The 23,118-nt window shown below is 34.4% G+C and overlaps 1 protein-coding gene across 6 annotated transcripts in view; it reads left to right on the top strand.

The window, feature by feature from the left end:
* Window positions 1-23,118, top strand: part of WRN (WRN RecQ like helicase) — a 125,833-nt gene that overhangs the window by 13,007 nt on the left and 89,708 nt on the right. For 5 of the 6 annotated variants that reach the window (XR_006886647.1, XR_006886646.1, XM_046648539.1 and 2 more), the window contains exons 2-8: window positions 8,645-8,821; window positions 12,729-12,836; window positions 13,478-13,590; window positions 16,857-17,002; window positions 17,487-17,635; window positions 18,806-18,955; window positions 20,183-20,252. Coding sequence is in view for 4 of the 6 variants with exons in the window: in XM_046648539.1 (XP_046504495.1) it covers window positions 12,741-12,836; window positions 13,478-13,590; window positions 16,857-17,002; window positions 17,487-17,635; window positions 18,806-18,955; window positions 20,183-20,252 (724 nt within the window). In the remaining 2 variants the exon portion in view is untranslated. Of the gene's footprint in view, window positions 1-1,225; window positions 1,270-8,644; window positions 8,822-12,728; window positions 12,837-13,477; window positions 13,591-16,856; window positions 17,003-17,486; window positions 17,636-18,805; window positions 18,956-20,182; window positions 20,253-23,118 lie in introns of all 6 variants that reach the window. The other variant, XM_046648538.1, reaches the window with a different exon arrangement.

Here is a 23,118-nt window from a genome sequence, read left to right as displayed (position 1 = left end):
GAGGTTACATTTTCAGAAAATATGTAATATAATAAGTTAAAAGATATCTGCACCCTCATGTTCATAGCAGGTTTATTTACAACAGCTAAGACATGGAAACAACCTGTGTCCATCAATGGGTAAATGGATAAAGAAGTTGTGGTCTATATATACAATGGAATGTTATTCAGCCATAAAAAACCTGGGGAAATCCTGCTATTCGGATGGACAATGTGGGTGGACCTTGAGGGCGTTATGCTAAGTCAAATAAGTCAGGTGGAGAAAGACAGGTACTGTGTGATCTTTAGCAGAATCTAAAAAAAAAAAAAAAACCCAAACTCATAGAAAAAGAGATCAGATTTGTGGTTACTAGAGGAAGGGCTGGAGAGTGGGGATTGGGGGAAGGAGAATTGGAGGACGGTGGTCAAAAGGTACAACCTTCCAGTTATGATAAGTACTAGGGATGTAATGTACAACATGATGCGTATAGTTCCACTGCTATATAGTGTATATAAAATTTGTTAAGAGAGTAAATCCTAAGTGTTCTCATTATAAGGAGAAAAAAATTTTTTTTCCCATTTCTTTTTATTGTATCTATATGAGATGATGGATGTTAACTGAACTTATTTGTGGTAATCCTTTCATAATATATGTAAGTCACACCTTTATGCTATACACCTGAAACTCATATAGTGATGTATGTCAGTAATATCTCCATAAAACTGGAAAAAAATAAATGAAAAGATATCAAACCCTAAGTTTTTAAAGTTCATTGCACTGTGGATTAAATTTGAAAGGCTTTTTTAACTGGAAGCTGCCTCTCTTAGTGAAAATAACGTAATTGTATAGGTGAAACCCTAAGAGTCTAAGCAAAATTAGGGCCTTGATAACCAAATTGAATTGCTGAAGCATTTAAGCTGCTTTGGTTTTATAAGCTCTCTGTGTTAGGTTATTTGAAAACGCTTATTAATTCAGTCTTATAATTTATCAGTCATTGAAATTTTCTTTATTCCTTTCGACACACATGAGAAGTTAGATGAGTATACAAGTATTACTATTGTAATTTAGATTATAGTTGGAAACCTCCTAAATATAGTTTGCTTAGTGTAAAGAGAAAGAAAATAGATGCATATTAAAATATTAAAATTCAGTTTACTCCTTGAGTCAGGTCCGATGGGTAAGAATGAAGTCTTCTTGTGTAAATGAATCCATTTTTCTCTTTTCTGTTTGAATGTATCATTTGAAGGAACATTCTACCTATGAAGCGCTGCAGTGCTTAATTAACTTTTGGTAAGTTGGTATACTCTGTGTAGTCTGTTTGGGTTTGGTATCTCTATTTGCACCTGTAGATTCTGGATCCCTCTCAGTATACAGTAGGGGGAATGAGGTATAAGAGCAGTAAAAGATCTTTCACCACTCCTATCAATGTACCAGCTCAAGTACAGCTGCAGTTTAGAAGATGTGGCATTGTGTTTATCACTGTTCATCTTCACATCAACCCTGTGGTCAGTAAGGTAATTAATATAATATAGAATAATAGTCAGTATATTAAGGCGAGTAATAGAATACGTAATGATAATATATAATAATCCCACTTTACAAACAAGGAAATGAAAACTTAGAAAAGTAAAATGACTTATGCAAGGTCACATGGATGCTAAGGGGCCAAGTATCAAAGCATAATTTTCCAAAAAATTGAAGACCGGTTCTCATACAAATATAGAATGAACATGTCACATTTATTCATTTCTTTAATGAGGGAGCCAACAGGAGATAAAGTTGGTTCAAAGAGGAATAAAGATTACACATTGTATTAGTCAAGATTCTCCAGAAAAACAGAGCCAATGAGATATATATAGATATATAGAAAGAGATTTATTATGAAGGATTGGCTCATATGCTTGTGGAGGCTGAGGAGTTCCGAGATCTGCCGTCAGCAAGCTAGAGGCCCAGGAAAGCCAGTGATGTCGTAGTTCCGCTCCAAACGTGAAGGCCTGAGAACCAGAGGAACCAATGGTGTAAGACCCAGTCTATCTGATGGCCCAAGAATCAGGGACCAGTGTGGTAAGTCCCAGTCTGAGTCTGAAGGCCCGAGAACCAGGACTGCTGATGTGTGAGGTCAGGAGCAGATGAATGTCCCAGCTCAAGCAGAGAGCACATCTGCCCTTCCTCTGCCTTTTTGTTCCTTCAGGCCCGCGACAGATTGGATGGTGCCCACCTGCTTTGGTGAGGGCAATCTTCTTCACTCAGTCTACCTATTCAAATGCTCCTCTGGAAACATCCTCCCAAACACACCCAGAAATAAAAGTTTGCTAGCTCTGGGCCAGTAGTATTCTTTAGCCTCGTCAAGTTGACACATAAAACTGACCATCACATATAGACGTTGGAGAAAGAACTTTGGGATGAGATTGCTAGGTTAGATGCAAAGCTGTCCTACAAGGCAATAAAAACCATAGGCTTTGAGATGATCTTTTCTACTGGACAGAATTCAGTTGCATCTTTACTAGGCAAAAGTTTGCAAGTTAACGTGTAGCTTCATAGAGTCTGAGTTTTTAAACAATAGTGAACAATGAGTCAAATGAAGCTGTGTTCCCTAATGACATAATCTTTGGGAAGGCTTATGCTCCTATATGACATTGAAAGGACATACTGCCCTCTCTTTGTCTTACTTCTAAGTTTTGGATAATTTTTCTTGACACAAAGCAACATTGGAGCATAGGTTTTTTGACGCCAAGTCCAGACTTCTTTCTCCTGTACTTCCCTGCTTCTTTATAGTATAGTTTTTAATACTAGAGCAGTCTGCTAACTTTTGCAGAATCAGCTAGCCTTTGTTATTTTCCCTTGTGCTCACTGATGATTATTAAGCTGTCTTCCCCGGAGAAACATTGTGAATATGTGAAAATATTCTGAAATTCAATGGGTATTTCTAACATTTCCATAAATGCTCAGAGAGACTAATTGAAATTATAGTTTATGTACCATGACTACTCTTTTATGACATTTTGTTAGCAAATTTCAGAGTCTTTGTAAAAATTGTTGTATTTTTGATTAAATAATCAGAATTTATAAAACTGTATTTCATCAGATTAGCCTTTGCATATTTTGAACAAAAATAGGATTGAACCATTTTACGTAAGTACAGATTTGTCCACATTAAACAACATAATTGCCTCTTAGAGTTGAACATTGAACTACTTATTAACAATTTGTTCCTGGACTTGAAATGTTTATCTGTATGTGCCATTTATCTTAAAAGTGGTTTTTTTTTGTTTTTTTTTTTTTATGCTTGTCAAAAAGGTTGGGATACTTTATTCAGTTTAGCCCTCAAGCAATTAGGCAAGTCAGTTACCATGGTAACAGTAGGTATTAATTTCCTTACCTTACTGAGAGGTTTTTGGAACAAAGAAATCTCTGAGCTAATCCACTGAAACCCTCCTTTCTATGAGACTGGTGTTATGTCTGTCCATTCTAGAAGATGACACCATTCTAAGTGGAAAAATGTACTCTTGAGATGAATTTCTACTCTGCCAGAGTAGAGTAGAGTGTGGTTTAGAAGCTGGGTAGTTAAAAGTTATTCCTTCTTAGCTAACGTGGAATGCAGGTACTCTTAATTTTCCTAGATTTATTGGTGTGATTTTTATTGACATGAACTAGAAGTGGCTTCAGTAGACAGCTTGTCCTACTATCTAATTGCTATCAAATAAAATCACTTAAGATGAATTTCTTTCAAAACATAATTCATAATTTTGGCAGATAATCTCTTAACATTTAATTAGCTAATGTTACTAACCCTAACCCTGTAATAAGCCTACTCATTTACCTGTCAGGAGGTCCATTTTGCAATTAATTTATCAAAAAGGCTTTACCAAGAAGGGTCATTCTTAGGTATTTTATCACTGTATCATGGTGATTAATAAATAGCTACAGTTGTTAATAGCAGCATTGGACATTTTCTAGTCTTAGAGCATTTTGTCTGTGTTCTATGGCAGGAGTTGGCAAACTGGCTGGCGGGATGCATTTGACTTGCTGCTTGTTTTTGTACTGTGAGTGAAATGGTTTTTACGTTCTTAAGTGGCTGAAAAAAATAAGAATATTTCCTGAGATTTGTATAAATTCAGATTTTATCGTCTATAAAGGTTTATTGGAGCATAGCCGTGCTTCTTTATTGTTTATGGCATTTGTGTCACAACGGCAGACCTCAGTAGTTGTGACAGAGACAATCTGCCCGTGAAGCCCAGAATATTTGCTGTCTGACCCTTTAGAGAAAAAGTTTGCTGACTCTTCCTGTTCTATAGTATAAAAAAATATAGCCTTGATTGTTCATTTAAATAAAACTCTCCCTCTTTTATTGGCATATTTTCCCTCTTGATGGCTAAAAGTAACACATGTTCTTATAGAACATTTGGAACATCTAGAAAAGTATAAAGAAAAAAATTTAAAAAACTATCTGCAGTCATGGGATAACCACTAATATTTTGGTATACATTATGCCCGACCTTTAAAAATATCTAATATGTATATATGTATACACACATACACAAATACACACACATTTATTTTATAAAATTAGTCTCACCTGCTTTTTTCACTTGATAAATTATAAGAACGTGTTTTTAATGACTGCATAGTGTTCTATTTTATGTCTGTACCATAATTTATTATTTAATCATTTTTCCATTGTTGGATATGTAAGCTGTTTTCAACTATTTATTATTATAAATATTATATGTTGCATTATATAATATTTTAAATACTATTATACATATGAAGGATGACTATCTTTGTATATAAATCTTTCTGAGGAATACTGTGTTTTGTTTTTGTTTTTTGTTGAGGAAGATTGGCTCTGAGCTAACTTCTGTTGCCAGTCTTCCTCTGTTTTGTATGTAGGATGCTGCCCCAGCATGGCTTGATGAGTGGCGTGTAGGTCCGTGCCTGGGATCCAAACCTGCAAAACCCAGGCCACTGAAGCAGAACATGCAAGCTTAACCACTATGCCACTGAGCTGGCCCCATGAATGCTGATTATTTTTGTAAGATTAATTCTTAAAAATGAAACTATGTGTAAAGTGGTTTGAAACCTGGAGAAGTATTTTGAGGGAAATTTTGATATTGCGTGAAAATCCTTAGACTGCCTTCATGAAGAGAAGATGGCTTCTCTTCCTAGGCTCTGGTTAGACACATTAATTTTCACACTAGACCATCAAACAAGTCCTTTTAATAATTTGACTGTGAAAGCATATGTTTGATACTCGTAGTTGATGGGTTGGAAGAACTGGGTCAGTGCCCCACCCACTCTGGGTTCATAGGTTTTCTCATGATTCTGCAGCACAGGCAAGTGAATGATTTTCTGTGGGCGCTCCCAGCGTGATTTTTGATGCCACATAGAAAAGCGGAGTAATGCTGCAGGCCAGTGTGAGTTGGTACAGTAGACTCAGACATGGGGGTGAAAAGGAGAATTGCTCCATCCTTAGGATAATTCACTTCTTACTCCGCTAATTAAGTAGGTGCTCCCGCCCACCACCCTGTGTCCTGTGTGTGCCTCTTCAGGGAGCTCCATTTGTTAGCATATTCCTGCTCTTTTGCCACCAGTCATTCTGTAGAGTAGCTACAAAAATGTACCCAAGTATTTCACTCAAAGAATGATTGGTGAAAGGGTATTGACTTTTAAAATTCCTGGGGACGCCCACACCAGCTGCTAGTATCAATCTGTTTGCAGCAGAGGTTGTAAACTGAGAGGGCTTCAGGCCAAATTTTGGCCTGCAGAGTGGTCTTGGAAATTGATATCAAGTGGAAGATTGCATTGTAACATCCAATTCTTTGTCTTCTTTTGAAAAATTGGGAAGTCTGGTGACACTGGGCGCGTGGTGACTATTGGTAAGAGTTAGCTGCGGCAGAGTTAGTGGTTTCCAGTTTGGGCTGCAGCATAGTGCTATGGGTTATAGGTAATGCGAGGTTTTGATGGCTGCATATTTTTTATAATTTTCAAATGTATAAAGCATTTAATAAAACATTCAAAGATTTATAATAGGTAAAATTATATTTGAACTTCCTTCATGAAGAAGATCCTTTTGTAAACTGCTTGAGTTCAGAACATACGTGGCTGTGCATAATAAACATGGTCAGAAAGAGTTATTTTATGGCTGAATCAGGTAGTACTTTCTCCTGACTTTCCTGTTAAATAATTTCCTATCTAATTATTACTTTAATTGTGTCTATGTATGTTATTTAATCATTGGGAAAGATAGGTGTGTTCGTGTACATAAAATGCTTTCAATTTTATTTGTCTTAATTTTCGTAATTTTACTGCTAACGTAGAAAAGATCATGATTGTTAGCTAATGATTATTTCATGATATTTAGTTTTTTCTAATAGAATACAATTAATTTTGTTAATTTTCTTGTTATTTAATTTTTAATTATTATTTATTATGGGCTTTTGATGTGACAATTTGTCAAACCTAGTTTTTGATAGAATTTCATAGTACATTTGTTTTTAGCATTTAACTAGTGCTTCTATCTAAAAATAATTAATAATTGAACATATGCAATTCAGTTGATTCAATAAGGGAAATATAGGCCTTCATAACTTCAGAAACTCATTTAAAAGATATTTTTGATTACCTGGAAGTGTATTTGTTAACTTTAAATTTTTTTATTATTAAACTCAATGAAAATAAATATTTCACTACACTCAGTTTTTATTTAGTCTTCTTAATTAAAAAATTTTTTTGGATAAGATTTGTTAAAAAATATTCATATAAGAATTCGGACAAGCTAAAAATTCACAAAAAACTTTTCCCACGGAATTAAAGACCTACAGTATTTTAAGTACTTTATATTCAAATAGATTTAATTTCTACAGATATTTACTTTCCCACTATAATGTCTAATTTAGTGATTAAAGCTGGAAAGTAGTCTGATTCTTGAGTTAACATAATAGTAAATATTTAATCAATAATTAGTCAATAAAGATTATCTCAGAATAGAATGTGATATTCCCATAGTTCTTCATTTTTCAGCCTAAATCAAATGAAATAGGGGTGTCAAACAAAATACTCTGGTACCTTTTCAAAAACATCTATTTTACTAAAAAAAGATTTGAACTTTTGAAAGTATCTTTGAGCACAAAATAAGAACAAAGTTCTTTTTGATCATCAGATTGAGTTCAAGAAACTGGTTACAGGATCACACATCTAATGAAGCCCAGATATCTCACTATTTTACCAAATCAGCTCTTTTTTCCTGCCTGTGTGGAACACTATGTTTGGGACCAGCGAGGCAAAGGAAGTGGATGGAAAAGTTGCCATTTTCGACTATTCTGTTAGAAGATATGTTGCGAATTTGTTAAGACAGAACACTAATCCAGAAGACTCAATGAAAAAGGTGTTCATGGCAGATATGAATCCGTAAATACTGGTACTTGTCCTCAGTTAGGAGGCTGTGTAGAATCCTTGAAGAAAAACACCGAGAAGGGAGTTACTGCTTGGCAAAGAAGTTCCAAAACCAACCGGGGATGAAATATGCAAAGTAAACAATGAATAATTTGAAACATATAAGATATTATGGAAACTGGAAGTTTGGGACTGGTAATAACAGGAGGGTATAAAGGCTTTACGTTAAGTTCAATATATATAAAAAAGCCTGATGTGCCAAGTACTGTGTTGTCTTATTCACAGAGAAGCTCTTGTTTATTAAAATTTGCCTGTAGTTCTGAATTCCACATTAAATGATGTCATAAAAATGGTGAACCTAGTGAAATCCAAGCCTCTACAGTGCCTTCTTTTTAGCTTTAGTTGAAGAAATGTGATTAGCCATTTCATTACTGAAGAGTGTTGATGGTCCAATGGAAGATTTATAAGCTAAAAGGAAAATTTCAAATTATTCTATGTGAATAATTCTTACAGGTTTGTTGAGGTGTAGTTATTGGCTTCAAAAAATGGTATTCTTAATTGACATTTTGAGCACTTGAATGAGCTTAATCAAAAGTGCGATGATCATACGGAAAATATATTAACCGTGTACTGACAAAATTTATGGATTCAGAGTAAAATTTTGGTTTTGGAGAGTGAAGTTAAAATAGTTTTAGAAGTGATGTGTAATTGGTGTTATTTGAATCCTAAAGAAGAGTTAATACTAGTAGGACAGAGTCACCGTGTGCTGAGACAGAGCTGTAGCATGATATTGAAATGCTCATATAAAAAATTCGTTTTGAATGCTTATTTACATCATCAAAAGAAATTAGCACATCTCTCAGTAGAAGAAAAGGAGGAGCTATTAGATTTAAAGAATTTTAGCACCTTTGAGGCACAATTTTAAAAAGATTGAATTATTGGAATGCTGGCTAATGGTGAAAAAGGAGTTTTCAGTGCCTTGGAGCGAAGCCTCCTCTTTTGCCGTTTGCTGTCACTTGTGCTAACAAAGCTTCCTTGTGATGGTTACTGCGTTAAGAAAATGTTGTTAAAAGGTCTCGGGAGTCGTGTGTAGCCATTTTAGACATAAACCTGACACAGAACAGTCATGTGCATCTAAACAACTTCAACTTTATTTAAAAGGTTTGAAAATTTTAATTTTATAAAGAAGTTATAAAAGTTTTACAGAATTTTATATTCACACTTGCCGATCCCCTTCCCAGTATGCCATAAAAATATTTTCATTTTCTGACAGTGCCGTGAACTAGAAAATGTTGTCAACTCCTGGGGTAGATCTTCATTTATAAATGAAGTGGACAATCAAGAATCATCACGGATGTGAGGAAAATCAGCAGTTATCAAACTCAATAAGCTGAATAGTGTCACCCTTGATAAAAAATAATTTCTAAACAAAAAAGAACTTAAAGTCCTGGTAAGTATTATCAGTGGATTCAACAGGAAATGTATTAACAAAAGAACTGAAAACTGTGGAAAAGGAAAATTGGAGGGTGAGAAAGGAATAAAACATAATTCCCCAAATAAAATGCTCAATAGAATTGTTGTCGTAGAAAAATATGGCTGATAACCAAATAGGTATTTGTTGTACAGCTATGTACCGGGGGTGCTTTGGGGAGAGGAAGAAAGAAAAAAGATTGGCAACAGATGTTAGCTCAGGACCAAGAAAAAAGGTAAAGACTGTAAGAGAACATCTACGAACTGCTAAGAGATTGTTTCACTCAGCCAACACACTGTTCTCCTATCTATTTGAAAAATACATTTTCACATATGCAGGGAATCAGAGTTTATTATCTACATGTTCTACCTGAAGAAAACAGTTGAAAAAAGTCCTCTAAACAAACAATAGAGTCAGAACAGAGATGCAATATAGGGTAAGATGAAGGGCAGAGGAAACTATAGTAAGCCATATATACGTTTACATACGTGTTTAAGTTTATATACACATTTATATTTAAATGGATGATGAAATTTGTAACATAATGTTTAGAAAACAGTAAGAATTCTTGAAATAGAAGAACAATACTAAGAAAATTGACAGGCTGTAACTGAAACCGTATCAGCAAAAAACCGTCGTTAGAAGGGTGGAGAAGTAAAAACGTTCTAAGAGTTTTGCCTTGCTGGGTAGAGGGTAGTGCAAATGTAGGGTCTGGGTGGGGAGGAGGTATAATTTTATTATTTTGCTTAGATAGCACTGTAATAGTAGGATGGGAAAAAAGTGAAATTTTAACAGTGACAAAGGGAAAAAAAGAGTATGAATGATAATTTCACCCAGTCTGAAAAAAATAGAAAAGAATAAGAGGAAACTGAAGAAAGTAAGATAAATACTAATCAAAGTAAGATGAAAGGGAAAACTCAAGTTCTTACACTGACTGTGAATGAGATGAATTTCCCTATTGAAAGAAAGACATGTTCAAATTGGGCTATTCAAAACAAAAACCAGAAAAACAAACAACAACAAAAGTCCCAGGTGTGTGTTGTTTCAAGACAGCCTTTAAAAAAGTGATCAAGGTTGAAAAGTGGCAGATAGTGGTGGATGGATAGGCAAGATGATTCCAGGGAAGTCCAAATCAAAGGAAATCAAAATACATTATTTATTTCAAAGAGGAATTTAAGATCCTTTAATGGTACAACATGAACCATTATGAAATGATGAAAAACTTGATTTTAGAAAAAGATGTGTCAAAGTTGTTCATATTCAACAACATAACAGCTAAATGTATACATAAAATATTCTATTATTCAATGACGTGGATCACTTCCAAGAATAACCTTTAACTGATTAATGATTAAAATCCTGAAGTATGTTGAAGAATTTCCTATTGAAAATTATTCCACAACTTTGATTTTCGGTGTGCTTTTTATCTGTACCAAGGTGTAAGTAAATTTGACAAGGATATTGGGTTTGTAAACAACTTTACTTTCAAATTCTTTGCCTGGAAACATTTAGAAAGAATTTTGTAAGCAAAAGAGAACATTTACATCTAAAAATTAGACGTTTCAAATTAAAATGATTTTAGTATTATAGGTGGCTGTAGATAAATTATTGAAATTTATTTCTGTTTTGACAGTATAAATGAATTACAAAATTCCAAAATTTTATAGTTATTTTTATAGAGTTGTGTATTATTTGTAGAAACTTCAATTTTCTGGCAGTTTTGCAAATAAATGATCTACTCTGTGTATTGCAAAAACTTGTTTTCCAGTTCTATAAAAATATATTTTAACATTAAGAATAGACTCTCTCTCTCTATATATACACACTTTGGGATTAGCTTTTGATTCTCCTGTCAAGGGTTTTGAATTTGTGGCAACTATGAACTCATTAATAACCATGAACATTTGTAAAATGCTTTATAGTAAATAAAGCATGTATATTTTACATATTTTATCTTCTTACATATAATGCAGGTGGTGACACCAGGGACTTGAGTTGTCAATTTTGATTCAGTGAATCAGAGATCTTACATAGTGCCAGACTTTGCTAATGATTCAGAGAATACAGGCAAGCATCAAGTGCAGATGGAATATTTTTTTATTTGGAGGAACCCCAAACTGTCAGACACAGGTTCCAAAATTGTGCTTTTCTTCTGCATTAGGCCATGTTATGGTTTTGGACTAACAGAATAGTTTTAAGCAATGTGTGTAAAAAAAAGAGAAATTGCACAAAGGAAGAAAGTTGTTTTGGTTTTAAAATTCCTCTGTTTTATATTCTCTCTCTTTTTTGTTTTTGGTAAGGAAGATTGGCCTTGAGCTAACATCTACTGCCAGTCTTCCTCTTTTTGCTTGAGGAAGACTGTTGCTGAGCTAACATCTGTGCTACTCTTTCTCTGTTTTGTATGTGGGACACCACCACAGCATGGCATGACAAGCAGTACGTAGGTCCATGTCTTTGATCTGAACCTGCAAACCCTGGGCCACAAAGTGGAGCATGTGAAGTTAACCACTATGCCGCTGGGCTGGCCCCTGTTTTGAATTCTCTTAATTACACAGCTTACTTCACTACCCCCCATTTTCCAGCCATAAATTAATACACCATAGTGCCAGACTTATTTACAGTTAGCAATCTAGATAGTTAAGCTATATCTTGCTAACATTTTCTGGATAGGTACTCTTTGGTATTTTTCTGCTAGTAAATACACATTGATAGGTGTACCAGGCTACCATCTGCTTTGAGGTCATTAGCATGTTTATTAGGATCCTCAGTAGGGAGAATGAGTTACTAGCCCACTGTTAACCCTTTCCTTCCCAATGCATAAGAGTGGTGGAGTTTGTTCTATATGGAAAATTTGTTTGCTAAAGTAATCTTTTAAAATTTTCTTCCATTAATTATCAATATTTGCAGTTTCGGGGGTTTATGTTTGGAAAAATGAGCCATTAAAATAGATACTTGCCAAATTTATTGTTTAATTTCTTCAGAGTTATATTGCTGAATATCAATAGGGATAACAGGCTATCCCTGAATGATAAGTAGTTGCTTTGGTTATTTCACATTAACCATGTTTCATCACAAGAGTCTTCAGGTGGATATTCAACACTGCTGCCCTTTTACTGTAAATTTGAGATAATAGGAACTAAGCTTGGGGCTTGAAAAATTTTATTAAGAATTTGAGGCTATTCAATTTCGTATGTTAACTCACCTGAAGGTATGGATCCATTCTACCACTAACAAAAAGAGTCTGTCATGGTTCTCCTATTCATTGTGTTTTCTGTAACCATTCTTGAAGTTTGGTTTGCACTGAGAAGAGCACTTAAAGCTAGTAACAGAGTCTTAAAGAATATCCTCTAGGAAACTCTTATTCTTAGGGAAGCTTGTTCACTTGCTGGGCCAAGAGTGTAATAAAAAAACCTTAATAGAGAAAAGCTGTCATCTGTCTCAAAATTCTTCTTCAGGTAGATTTGTGAACAAATCCCACTGTTTGCTGAGTGTACTTAGATCTTAGGACAGGTAATAAGAAAATTAAAGATGTTAAACATTTATAACAATTTATATACCCAAGGATTCTCATTGTTAATGAGATAGAGATTATTCTTTGAAAGGATCAAAAACTGCTAGAACCTTAGAACTCAATTACACTGGCTTACTTATTTTAAAAAGAAGGAATGCTAAATGTATAGTTATTAGATCTAGAATGTTGTGTCTGTTTCTCTTTCTTTTGCGATTCCTGCTCTGATAACCTATTCTTGTGCCTAGATGCCATAACTTACTTTAAGAATGTATGTTTAGTTCTTCAGACGTATCGACAGGCTCATCTCTGAGTTTTATTTCAAAGATTGTACTGTGTTTATTCACAAAGTAATTGTTTTTTGGATTTTGTAACTAGAACCTTTTAAAGATGAATGAAAAAAAGTTGAAAACATCTCCACCGAAGCGGAGACTTCCTGAATGGATGTCTATGCCTAGTAAGAGATGTGCTGTAGAAGAAAGAAAGGTATGCAGTTCGTCAGTTATCCTTTCAAATGGGAAATCTAATGTAAATTTGACTGTAAAATGAGTCAATCCTCACTTCAGGTCGTTAGGTAAGTTAGAGCTGCTGTTGTGTGAATGAGCCAGAATCTAGTCATTGAGTGGGTGAATGGGATTAAATTTTAATTTGGTTTACAAAATGAGAATTCTTACTCTGTGCTTTCCCTTTTTTATCTAGTTTGCGTGGTTGACCTTACTAGTTTGTTGCAATTCAGATAATAATTTAGAACAGTATTTACTTTGGTGAGTTTTTATAATTATTTTTAAGTCCTCATAGATTTAAGATCTACCAACCAGTCTTTAGCATTTTAAGGCAACATTATTACACCTAGAACACTAATATAATTACAGGAAAAAATTAATAAAATAAATGCTTTTATGAAAATAAGATTAGAAGCTTGCAAATAAACTTCTTAGGAAATAATTTAAAAATGGGTAGCTTTATCTTTGTAAATTGTCCTTATGACTCCGTTAGTCTATAAAGCATTAGTTGATAAAACTTCGATTTATACTTCTAATGCTTCAGTGAACTTTATTATTTCAATGAACATGTTTTATTTAATGTGCACTTTCTTTGTGGCTTTTTGGAATTTTCTTTAACTTAAGGCATCTAGTCAGAAGAGTGTTTTTGAAGATGACCTTCCCTTCTTAGAATTCACTGGATCCATTGTGTACAGTTATGAAGCTAGTGATTGTTCTTTCCTATCAGAAGATATTAGGTAAGAGATTTGAATTTCCTGGTTTCATTTGAGTTTGCACCCTTTGAAGATAACCGTTACGGTAATATCCTTAAGTGTATTGAGTTTTACAGTCGAGATGTATTCAGTAAAGAATTATTTCTACATGTAGAATATCAGTAAATTCTAATTCTACTTTTTAAATAAAAACTTGAAATCACTGAATTATGTTTGTAATGTACCTGTTTGTTCATTCATAAGCCTTTCTATTGCTTCAGCTAACTTTTTTAGATGTTATATATAGAATTACTGAACACATTATATTTCACCAATCTAGGAAAAAACCCGCAAGAATTATGCAACTTCAGGTTCCCCTTTATATTTCGTTAAAAATACCGACATAGTAATATTGAGTAATGGTTGCGATTGGCTCTGTTGCATTTAGTCAGCAATAACTATAGCAAATGATCCTTAAAAAGAACATCAAAGATGACTGCTAATATTTTTAAAAATTGCCTTGTTAACTTAGGACTCTGCAATAATGCAATCTAAGACTCTTGAAGCATTTTACAAGGAGTAGTAGTAGGGAATTCACTCAGATCTTCTTGGAAGTTGTTATACTTGTTCTTTTTTTTTTTAAACTGTTACACATTGGGTTAATAGAAGCAGAGATAAATAAGTTAAGCTACCTATTAATGATCTCCTGGTGAGATGTATTCTAGAAAGCATTCAGGGGCCTCACTGCCGTTGTAGTTGTCTGGCCACTGTTGGGTCTCATTATATACATTTAAATTTTTCCTGCAGAGGAGGTAGGTTCTGTTATTTATGATTATTAACTCCACCATCTTACCTTTGACCATGCCATAGTATGTCATATCTGAAGGCAATAAGCATAAGTGGTTTGAAGAATGTAGTTTTGATGAATTCCGTGTGGTTTATGAAAGGCAGGCAGGTTTTTTTTCTATCTTCTCTGACCACTTTAAAGATTTTGGCTATCGCCAGTTTTCAACGATTTGATTATGATATGCCTTTGTGTAGTGTGGTTTGTGTTTATCCTGCTTGGGGCTTCACTGAGCTTTTTGGATCTGTGGGTTTATAGTCTCATCAAATTTAAAAAATATCTTCAAATTTTGTTCTCTCATTCTGTTACTCTTTTCTCCTGGCACACTCAGTACACACGTAAGTTAGATTGCTTAATGACTGTGTCATTGGTCGTGAGGCTCACTTTCGTTTGGGTCTTCTTGTTTTTCTTTCATTCTTTTTTCTCTCTGCTTCAGTTTGAATAGTTTGTTTTGCTGTGTCTGTAAGTTCACTTTTTTTTTCTTCTGTAGTGTCTGATCCGCTGTTACCCCATCCTATGAATTTTTAATTTTATTGTATTTTTTACCTCTAGAAGTTCCATTTGTTTCTCTTTAAAAATATCTTCCTTTTGGCTCTTATCGTATTCATATTTTCTTTTAAGTCTTTGAACATATTCAGCATGTTTATAATAGCTGTTTTAATGTCTTTGTCTTACTTCCATTATTCTAGTTATTTTTTCTATTAATTGAGTTTTGTCCTGGTTATGGGTCACATGTTCCTGTTTTTTCTTAGCTGGCTGTTTCTGATTGGACATTGTGCTTTTACCTTGTTGAATGTTAGATTTTGTTGTCTTCCTACCGAGAAAGGAGCATTGCTCTGTCGGGCAGTTAAGTTACCTAAGATCAGCTTTACAGTTTGACGCTTATTTTGCTGACTGCCCCAGGTGATCCGCAAAAATCTCTACTCTGACTTTTCAGAACTTTACTGCCCCTTACTTTGTGTAGGCCCTAGGACTTGTTCAGCTTATGGTTCCCTCGTTGTTCTTTGTCCGGCCTCATAGGTTCACTCAGTGCTTGCATGTCCTTTCTTGCCTGCCTTCCTCCTCTCCAGAACTCTACCCACAACTTTGCCTCAGCCTCTCTGGCGTGAACCCTGTCTCCCCAGCTCAGCGCTCTACTTTGGGTTCTGCTCCCTGTTCTGCTGTCTGGGGAGTGTTCCAGGCAGAAAGCTGGGGCAGCAGTGAGGCTCTTCTTTGTTTCCCTTCCCTCAGAGAGCATAGGTCTGTACTGCCTGTTGTCCAGTGTCTGGAACTTTATATATTTTGTCCACTTTTCTATTTGTTCATGGAGGAAATGTATCTCTGATCACTATTAATCTGTCTTGGCCCAAAGTAGAAGTTGAGTTTTAAAAAATTTTTAAAACACATTTTTAATTTTTAAAAATTGTGAAATAGGCAAATAAAAACAATAATAATGTATTGTAACAAGCACCCGTATTCCTCCCACCTAGCTTTATTAAATCTTAATATTCATTTTCTTCAAAGCTTTATTAAGAAATGAAACAGTAAAATACAGCTGAAGCCCTGTCTGCCCTTTCTGATTCTCCCTCTGCAGCTCTGTCAGATGACTTCTATCATGAGTGCAGTGTTTAGCATTCCCTCACCTGTTTTCTATAATATTCATAATTTTATATCCCAAAATACATACCATTATTTTGCTGATTTAAAAACTTTAAAAAATGCTATCAAACTATGTGTGTATTCTGCCACTTGTCTTTTTCACTCAATATTTTATGTTTTTGAGAATTTTTCTTTTTGGTATATGTAGTTCTCGTTTAACCTTTATATAATATTCCATTGTTTCAATATACCACAATTTATCCATTCTTTTGTTGATGGAAATACAGTTTGTTTCCATTTTTGCCAGTAGGAATGGTGTTGCGGTGACCATTCTTAAGCATTTCTGCCTGGTTGTGCACATATGAGAGTTTGACGTATTTGTGAGAAGAGCGCTCCAGGTTGTAGTGTTTGTACCCCTTCAGCCAGATATTGTCAGAGCTATCTCCAAGAGGGTTTTACCACCTTAAACATTCACCACTATGTGAGTGGTCCCAGTGGTAGATATTCTTCTCCACACTTGATGTTGTGAGGCTTGAATTTTTGCTGGTCAGATAGGTATGAAGTTGTATAAATTTAATTTCCACTTTTCTGATTTCTAGTGAGATTTCGTGTCTTTCCATATTTATTTGGATTTATTGACCATATAGATTTCCTTTTGGGAATTGCCTGTTTATATGTTATGTTATTTTTCTCCATTTTTTCACTCAATTGTCTTTCTTATGATTTTTCAAGGAATTTTTAATATTTTCTGTCTATTTGTTATGAGTTATATGTATCATAGATATCTTCTACCACCTATGGCTTCTCTTAACTTTTTGAATGATGTCGTTAGGTATTCAGAAGTTAAAATTTTAATGTAATTAATTTGTACTATTTCCCCCCCCTTTAGCTTGAGTCTGTCTGATGGAGATGTGGTGGGATTTGACATGGAATGGCCACCAATATATAATAAACAGAAACTGGGCAGAGTTGCACTAATTCAGTTGTGTGTGTCAGAGAGCAAATGTTACTTGTTTCATATTTCTTCAATGTCAGGTTTGTATCTCTTTTCTTTGTTCCATTTTTATATGGTAGAGAATTGTATTATGTCAACTTTATCCCTATAAAATTAATCTCTTGAATTAGCTAGCACTTCTCTCATCACCTTCCGTTTGTTTAAGTATTTATGTTATGCCTGATTCACTCATATCCCTGTTTTATTTAATTTTCACAACATCTCTGTCAGGCATTGATATTCATCCTGTGTTAGAGAGTAAAGAACTGAAGTTTAGAGAGGCAAAAAGACCAGGAATGTACCGTTAGTGTTAGGAGAGGTGACATTCAAACTACTTGTTTTTCTTGTCATTTATCAGTCGGGTCTTTTGCTTTAGGGAAGAAAAGAAATACTCAAGGTGAGTGTGTTTCTGACTTTAAACTTAATATAATCATAAATTTAAATATAAACATAGAATATGTAGGAAGTAGAAATAAATCCATCGTACTTGATAGGACCTATGGAAATAATAATAAAATGTTATAGTTTTTCCTCAGGGATTAAAAATGTTGCTTGAAAACAAAGCAATTAAAAAAGTAGGTGTAGGAATTGAAGGGGATCAGTGGAAACTTCTACGTGACTTTGACATCAAATTGAAGAGTTTTGTGGAGCTGACAGATGTTGCAAATGAAAAGGTAAATGTGGTACATATATTATTTTCATAAACAAGGTAAATTTGTGCTTCACAGAATGTTGCTTCTATGTGAATGTTAGATTTTTTGAAAAAAGAATTTAAGCTGTATAATGTTTTTGTGACAATAGAGATTTCCCAAATGAGTGTTCCATGATGAAAACCTTCAGTTCTAATCCATTACCTTAGCAAATAATTTCTTTAAGCAAGCAGCCCCCCCATATTTAGTACTATTTCACTTTATTTCATATATTTGCAAATTTAAATATTGTATTTTAAGTTTATCTCTTTCATCCATTTATATCAATACTTTTCTTTTTAAGGGAGAGCCTAGTGCCGCCCCTGTGGTAAGATGCTCTTAGTGGAAATTTGACCATCAATTCCATTGCCTATGTTTCACGTATTTTATTAATGTAGTCATTAAGTTAAATTCTCATGTTTAGCCAAGTATTCTTTGGCTGGGAAGTAGAAAGCCTACCAAACTATTCAACTTTTTTCCATGAATAATACTTTCCAAGAATTTTAGTACCTACATTGGGGAAATTCCAGAATTAAAAATTTTCTTTTAATTTTAATTTTTTTATTGAGCTAACATTGGTTTATGAAATTATTTAGGTTTCATGTGTACGACATCATAATTCAACTTCTCTATATACTGCAGCGTGCTCACCACCAAAATCTGGTTTCCATTCATCACCATACAGTTGGCCCCCTTTACCCATTTTGCCCTCTCCCCACCTTCTTCCCCTCTGATAACTTCTAATCTGTCCTCTGTATCTATGTGTTTGTTTTTGTTTTGTCATGTTTTTTTTTATCTTGCACATGAGTGAAATTGTACAGTATTTGTCTTTCTCCATCCAACTCATTACACTTAGCATAATACCCTCAAGGTCCATCCATGTTGTGGCAAATGGCAAGATTCCATCTTTTTTTTGTGGCTGAGTAGTATTCCATGTATATGTACACCACAACATCTTGATCTCAGAATTAACTTCTTATAATGTGTACTGCAAATGAGGTTTTTAGTGACTGGAAGTTTATTAAGGACTGTCTCTGCCTTGTATTTTGGTATAACATTTCCAGCTTTACTTTGCATGGTCATTTGGTGATATTTAGGAATATCTGAAAATAGAAGGAAATGATTTTTGCTATGTTGATTTTTCATTACTTCCAGCTGAAATGTGCAGAGATCTGGAGCCTCAATGGTTTGGTTAAACACCTCTTCGGTAAACAGCTTCTGAAAGACAAGTCTGTCCGCTGTAGTGATTGGAATAATTTTCCTCTCACTGAGGATCAGAAACTGTATGCAGCCACGGATGCTTATGTATGTACCAGAGATCTTTAGACTATGATGTATTTTTTAAACCTTATAATAAATTACTTTAGAAAAATTTTATTGTGGTAGTGGCACAAACTCAACTAAAATATTTTAAATCAGTTTGACGTTAAGAATGCTTAGGGAGACATTTATTGAAATTGTTAATTCTCAATATTAATTAGGAAGTACCAATCAGTAGATTGTTTGTTCAATGGTAGTTATTTTTATTGTCATGAAGCCAAAATAATGTCCAATTTGTATTTAAAAAATGTGAGTTCTCTGAAAACATGAAAGGCTAATAAGCCCAGACTGAGCAAGCACAAATGGTATTGATGATATTTATGATTTATAAGCAACTTCAGAATAAAAATAATTACAAGGCAGTTTCTATATTGAAGCTGGCCTTATTTCTTATATTTATATTTAAATGTGGTAAAAATTTAGGAAAATTGCCTCCAAATTTAGCTTTCCACTGCTGTTAGTCAGATGTATTTTCATGTTTATAGTGAAATATGGGTTTATCTTTATATATAGCACTATTGGGTTTTTTCCCCCAAGAAATATGTTTTGTGTCCCAGTGGATTTATTTTTCCCTAATTCATATTCATACTTGCATTTGTAGATGAATTTCTTGTTTCCTTTTTTGCGTCTATTTTTAGGAATAGAAACTCCTTTTATTTATAAACATAAAAAAATGCAGTTTTGTCGGGAAATAGTATGATAATTTTCCTTTATGTTCTGTTTAAAAAAATCTTAAAACTTGTTGAGAACTAACATGAGTTCTGTAGCAGTTTTATCCATTAAAAATTAGTGTGACTTGATTGTTTCTGTTAATAGTAAACCTAGAAGGAAGACTCTTTATACACTGACATTGTCAGCTGATTTCGTGAGATATGGGGAGTGGATATCTGTAGTCAAAACAGATTTCTCTTACTTGATTATATTTTCTTAGATTCCATTTGTAAGTTGTTTGGTTTGGATACCTGCTTATAATATTTGATGTTAAAAGTTGAAAACTTAAACTTTTATTTTAAGGCATAGATCGTTTACTTTCTCTATTCTTGTAATTGGCGTGGTGAGTAAATGAAGACATTTAGATCTTTGTATAACATAATAGGTTGAATTCAGCTTTTTGGGTGCTTTGGGATTCATTGAGTTTTTGTAAAGATGGGACGTAGAGTTTTATTTTTGTTATCTTTAATATACTCTTTTCATTTTTCTGTTTTTCTATAGGCTGGTTTCATTATTTACCAAAAATTAGAAATTTTGGGTGATGCTGTGCAAATGTTTGCTATAAATAGAGGTATGTTATGATCTAAAAGTAAAATTTGAATTTGCTCTTTTGTGAGGTTCATCTCCCAAAAGACAGTATTCACACATGTGCGAAGTCTTTAGTACTGTTACAACTTCTTGAGTGTCTGGGCAGTTTTGACATTAGTGTAAGATCGATTTGGCCAAAGCTTAGGGTTTCAGGCATGTAACTTTTGGCGAAGCAAGACTTACTGCTTTTATTTTGTAGCTTCGCTGTTCATTAGGCTTCTAGAGTTGGGTCTTTGTGGCTTTGATAACATCAATGATACAGCCAACTGTCCCCCTGTCTGGAGATTATACATCCTTGCTACAAAAATTTAAAGTATGTAAGATTCTTTATAGTACCCTGGTTTAAATTTCTAAATTTTCTCCAGGGTAGGATAACTCTGCTGTTTTTCTCCAAAAACGATGACCACTTCATTCATCTTCAGTGCCTTTCTAAGATATCTTGATAGATTAGTGGTAGCAGACCTACATAGTAGAGTGGAAGAACAGAGGCTTTTGTGTCACATAGACCAGTGGTGGAATCCCAGCTCTGTGACCTGGAATTTACCTGTTTGCCCATGTTTGCAATGTGGGTGATAGCATAATATCTATTTAATAGAATAGTCATGAGCACGAAAAAGGACACAATATTCAAAGCACCTATATTGGTCTGTATAGAGTTGTTATTACTATTCTTATAGCTTCCTTTTGGAGATTTTAAATAATTGTGTTTGTTAAGATATTAATTAAATTAGGTGATTTTGCTAAATAAACTTAAAAATATGGATGACTTCCTCATATAAAATTATATAATATCCTTTATAATTGTCATTGAGAAGGGATCCATATGCTGTCTGGTGTACTACCCTCCTTTATATTTTAAGGTAGAAGATTTCTTATACTTCTTTCTCTCCCTGGAAAGCCACTTCTAATGAGTGCCTGCTCACTCCCTGTAGCCAAAGGTGCCGTGACTAGAAATTATCCTGAGTAACTGAGGGAAATGATATGTTTTTGAAGCTGACCTACAGAACATTATAAGAACTTGTTTAACTCACATTAGAATTAAATTCAAAAGAGGAGATTCATGATTTTCTGATTTTGTAGTTTGCAGAATTGCTTGTAGGTTACTCCTGCAATTTTGTCTGATTAAAATGCTTCCGATGAATATTTAAGGTATTTCTCACTGAAGTAACATATATTTATAAGTCAGTACTGAAGTCATGGTGTCTGTGTACCTGTCACTGCAATACTACATTCTTTGATCCTCCCTTTTATCCTCTGCTACATTGTCTGTGTAAGTATATTGTGCTATCCGAAGAGAAGTAACTTGACTAGGATCCCAGGGAATTTTAACTAAGATTACCATTCCTTTTTTTCTCTCCCTCCCTACCTTCCTTCCCTTTATTAAGCCAGAGGATTCAGCCTCCCCTTTCTTGAATTTCTCTGGTGGATACCCAGGTGATATTTTCAAATGACCACTTTTGATTTGCATTGTAAGAATGTGTTTTTTTTCTTCCTATTAAGGGATAAAAGTAGATTAGAACATCAGAAAATAAAAGAATATTTGCACATTGTGAGAATATTTCTCACTGTTAAAATATTAGGTAGCTAATAAGCACTAAATGATATAGTAGTTAAATATGTATTTATTCACTTATTAAATGTTGTTGAGTGCTTTACAGTTTGAGAATACAGTACTAAACAAGACAGACATAATCTGTGTCCTTGGAGAGAAACCTACAGTTTTATGGGATATAGATGAACAAAAAAGGCAGCTGCAAGGTAGGGAGATGAGTGTTACGATGTGAGAGAACAAGATGCTTCTGTTGGCACATAGGAGAGACATCTAACACACACTTCTCGCTATTAGAGAATATTTTCTGGAGAAACTGATGTTTAAGGCAAGAGCTGACATATGAGCAGGAGTTAGCTAGCTGAAGAATACAGGGAAAGTGTCGTAGGCGCAAGAAATAGACGTGCAGAGTTTCAGAGGTAAGCGAAATCATGGTATCAATAGACTATTGAAAGTAGTTCAGTTTGGTGAACTATTGAAGATGACAGGGTGAGGCATGAAGGAGAAGCAGAAAAAGGAAAGCAGATAGGGCCGTGTTAAGGGTTTACCTTACCTCCTCAGAGCTGTTGAGTGTTTTAAACACAAGGGTGACATGAATTACATTAAAAATAATAATAATAACTTGGGCTGTAGAGCAGAAGATGGATGGTAGGAGGCAAGGATCACAGTAGGAAGACCTGTTAGGAGGTTGTGCCAGTAATTCAAGTGAGAGATGGTGGTGACCTTGCTTGGTTGGTTGTATTGAGGATGGAGAGAAGTGGATAGATTCAAAATACATTTAACAGAGCAGTAGAATTTGATGTGATGATGAGAGCCATGCGTGAAAGATCATTCCTGTGTTGTTGGCGTGAGCAGCAGGGATGAAAAACATTGAAGAGGAGCAGCAAGATTTGGAGATAAGGAGTCATGCAGTTGACTTTAGATATGTTAAAGGAAGGCAGCCTGTGAGATCGCAAAGTGGAGGTGGCCAGTGGGCACTGAGATTTACAGCCTGTAACTCAGTTGACAGTGTGAATTAAAGAATTGGGAGTTAGAGATAAAGAATTGGGGCTTAGAATCTTGAGGAACTCGTAGTATTTAATGTTTGCATAGAGGAGGGGACACCAGAGGAGTTGCCATAGGCATAGAAGGAAATTAGGAGGTGTGGTTTGCAGAAGGCGAAGTGAAGAAGATGCTTTAAGTAGGAGGATGTTATCAACTGTTTTAAATTCTGCTGAGAGTTTGAGAAACTGAGGACTTACAATTAATCATTGGATTTGGCAGTGAGGCAATCATCTATAACTCTCCACTACAGCAAAAG

This window comes from Equus quagga, chromosome 22 (genome assembly GCF_021613505.1).
Source record: "Equus quagga isolate Etosha38 chromosome 22, UCLA_HA_Equagga_1.0, whole genome shotgun sequence".
Lineage (NCBI taxonomy): Eukaryota > Metazoa > Chordata > Mammalia > Perissodactyla > Equidae > Equus > Equus quagga.
Note: the sequence above shows the minus strand (reverse complement) of the source record. Positions and strands in the feature narration are given on the sequence as shown.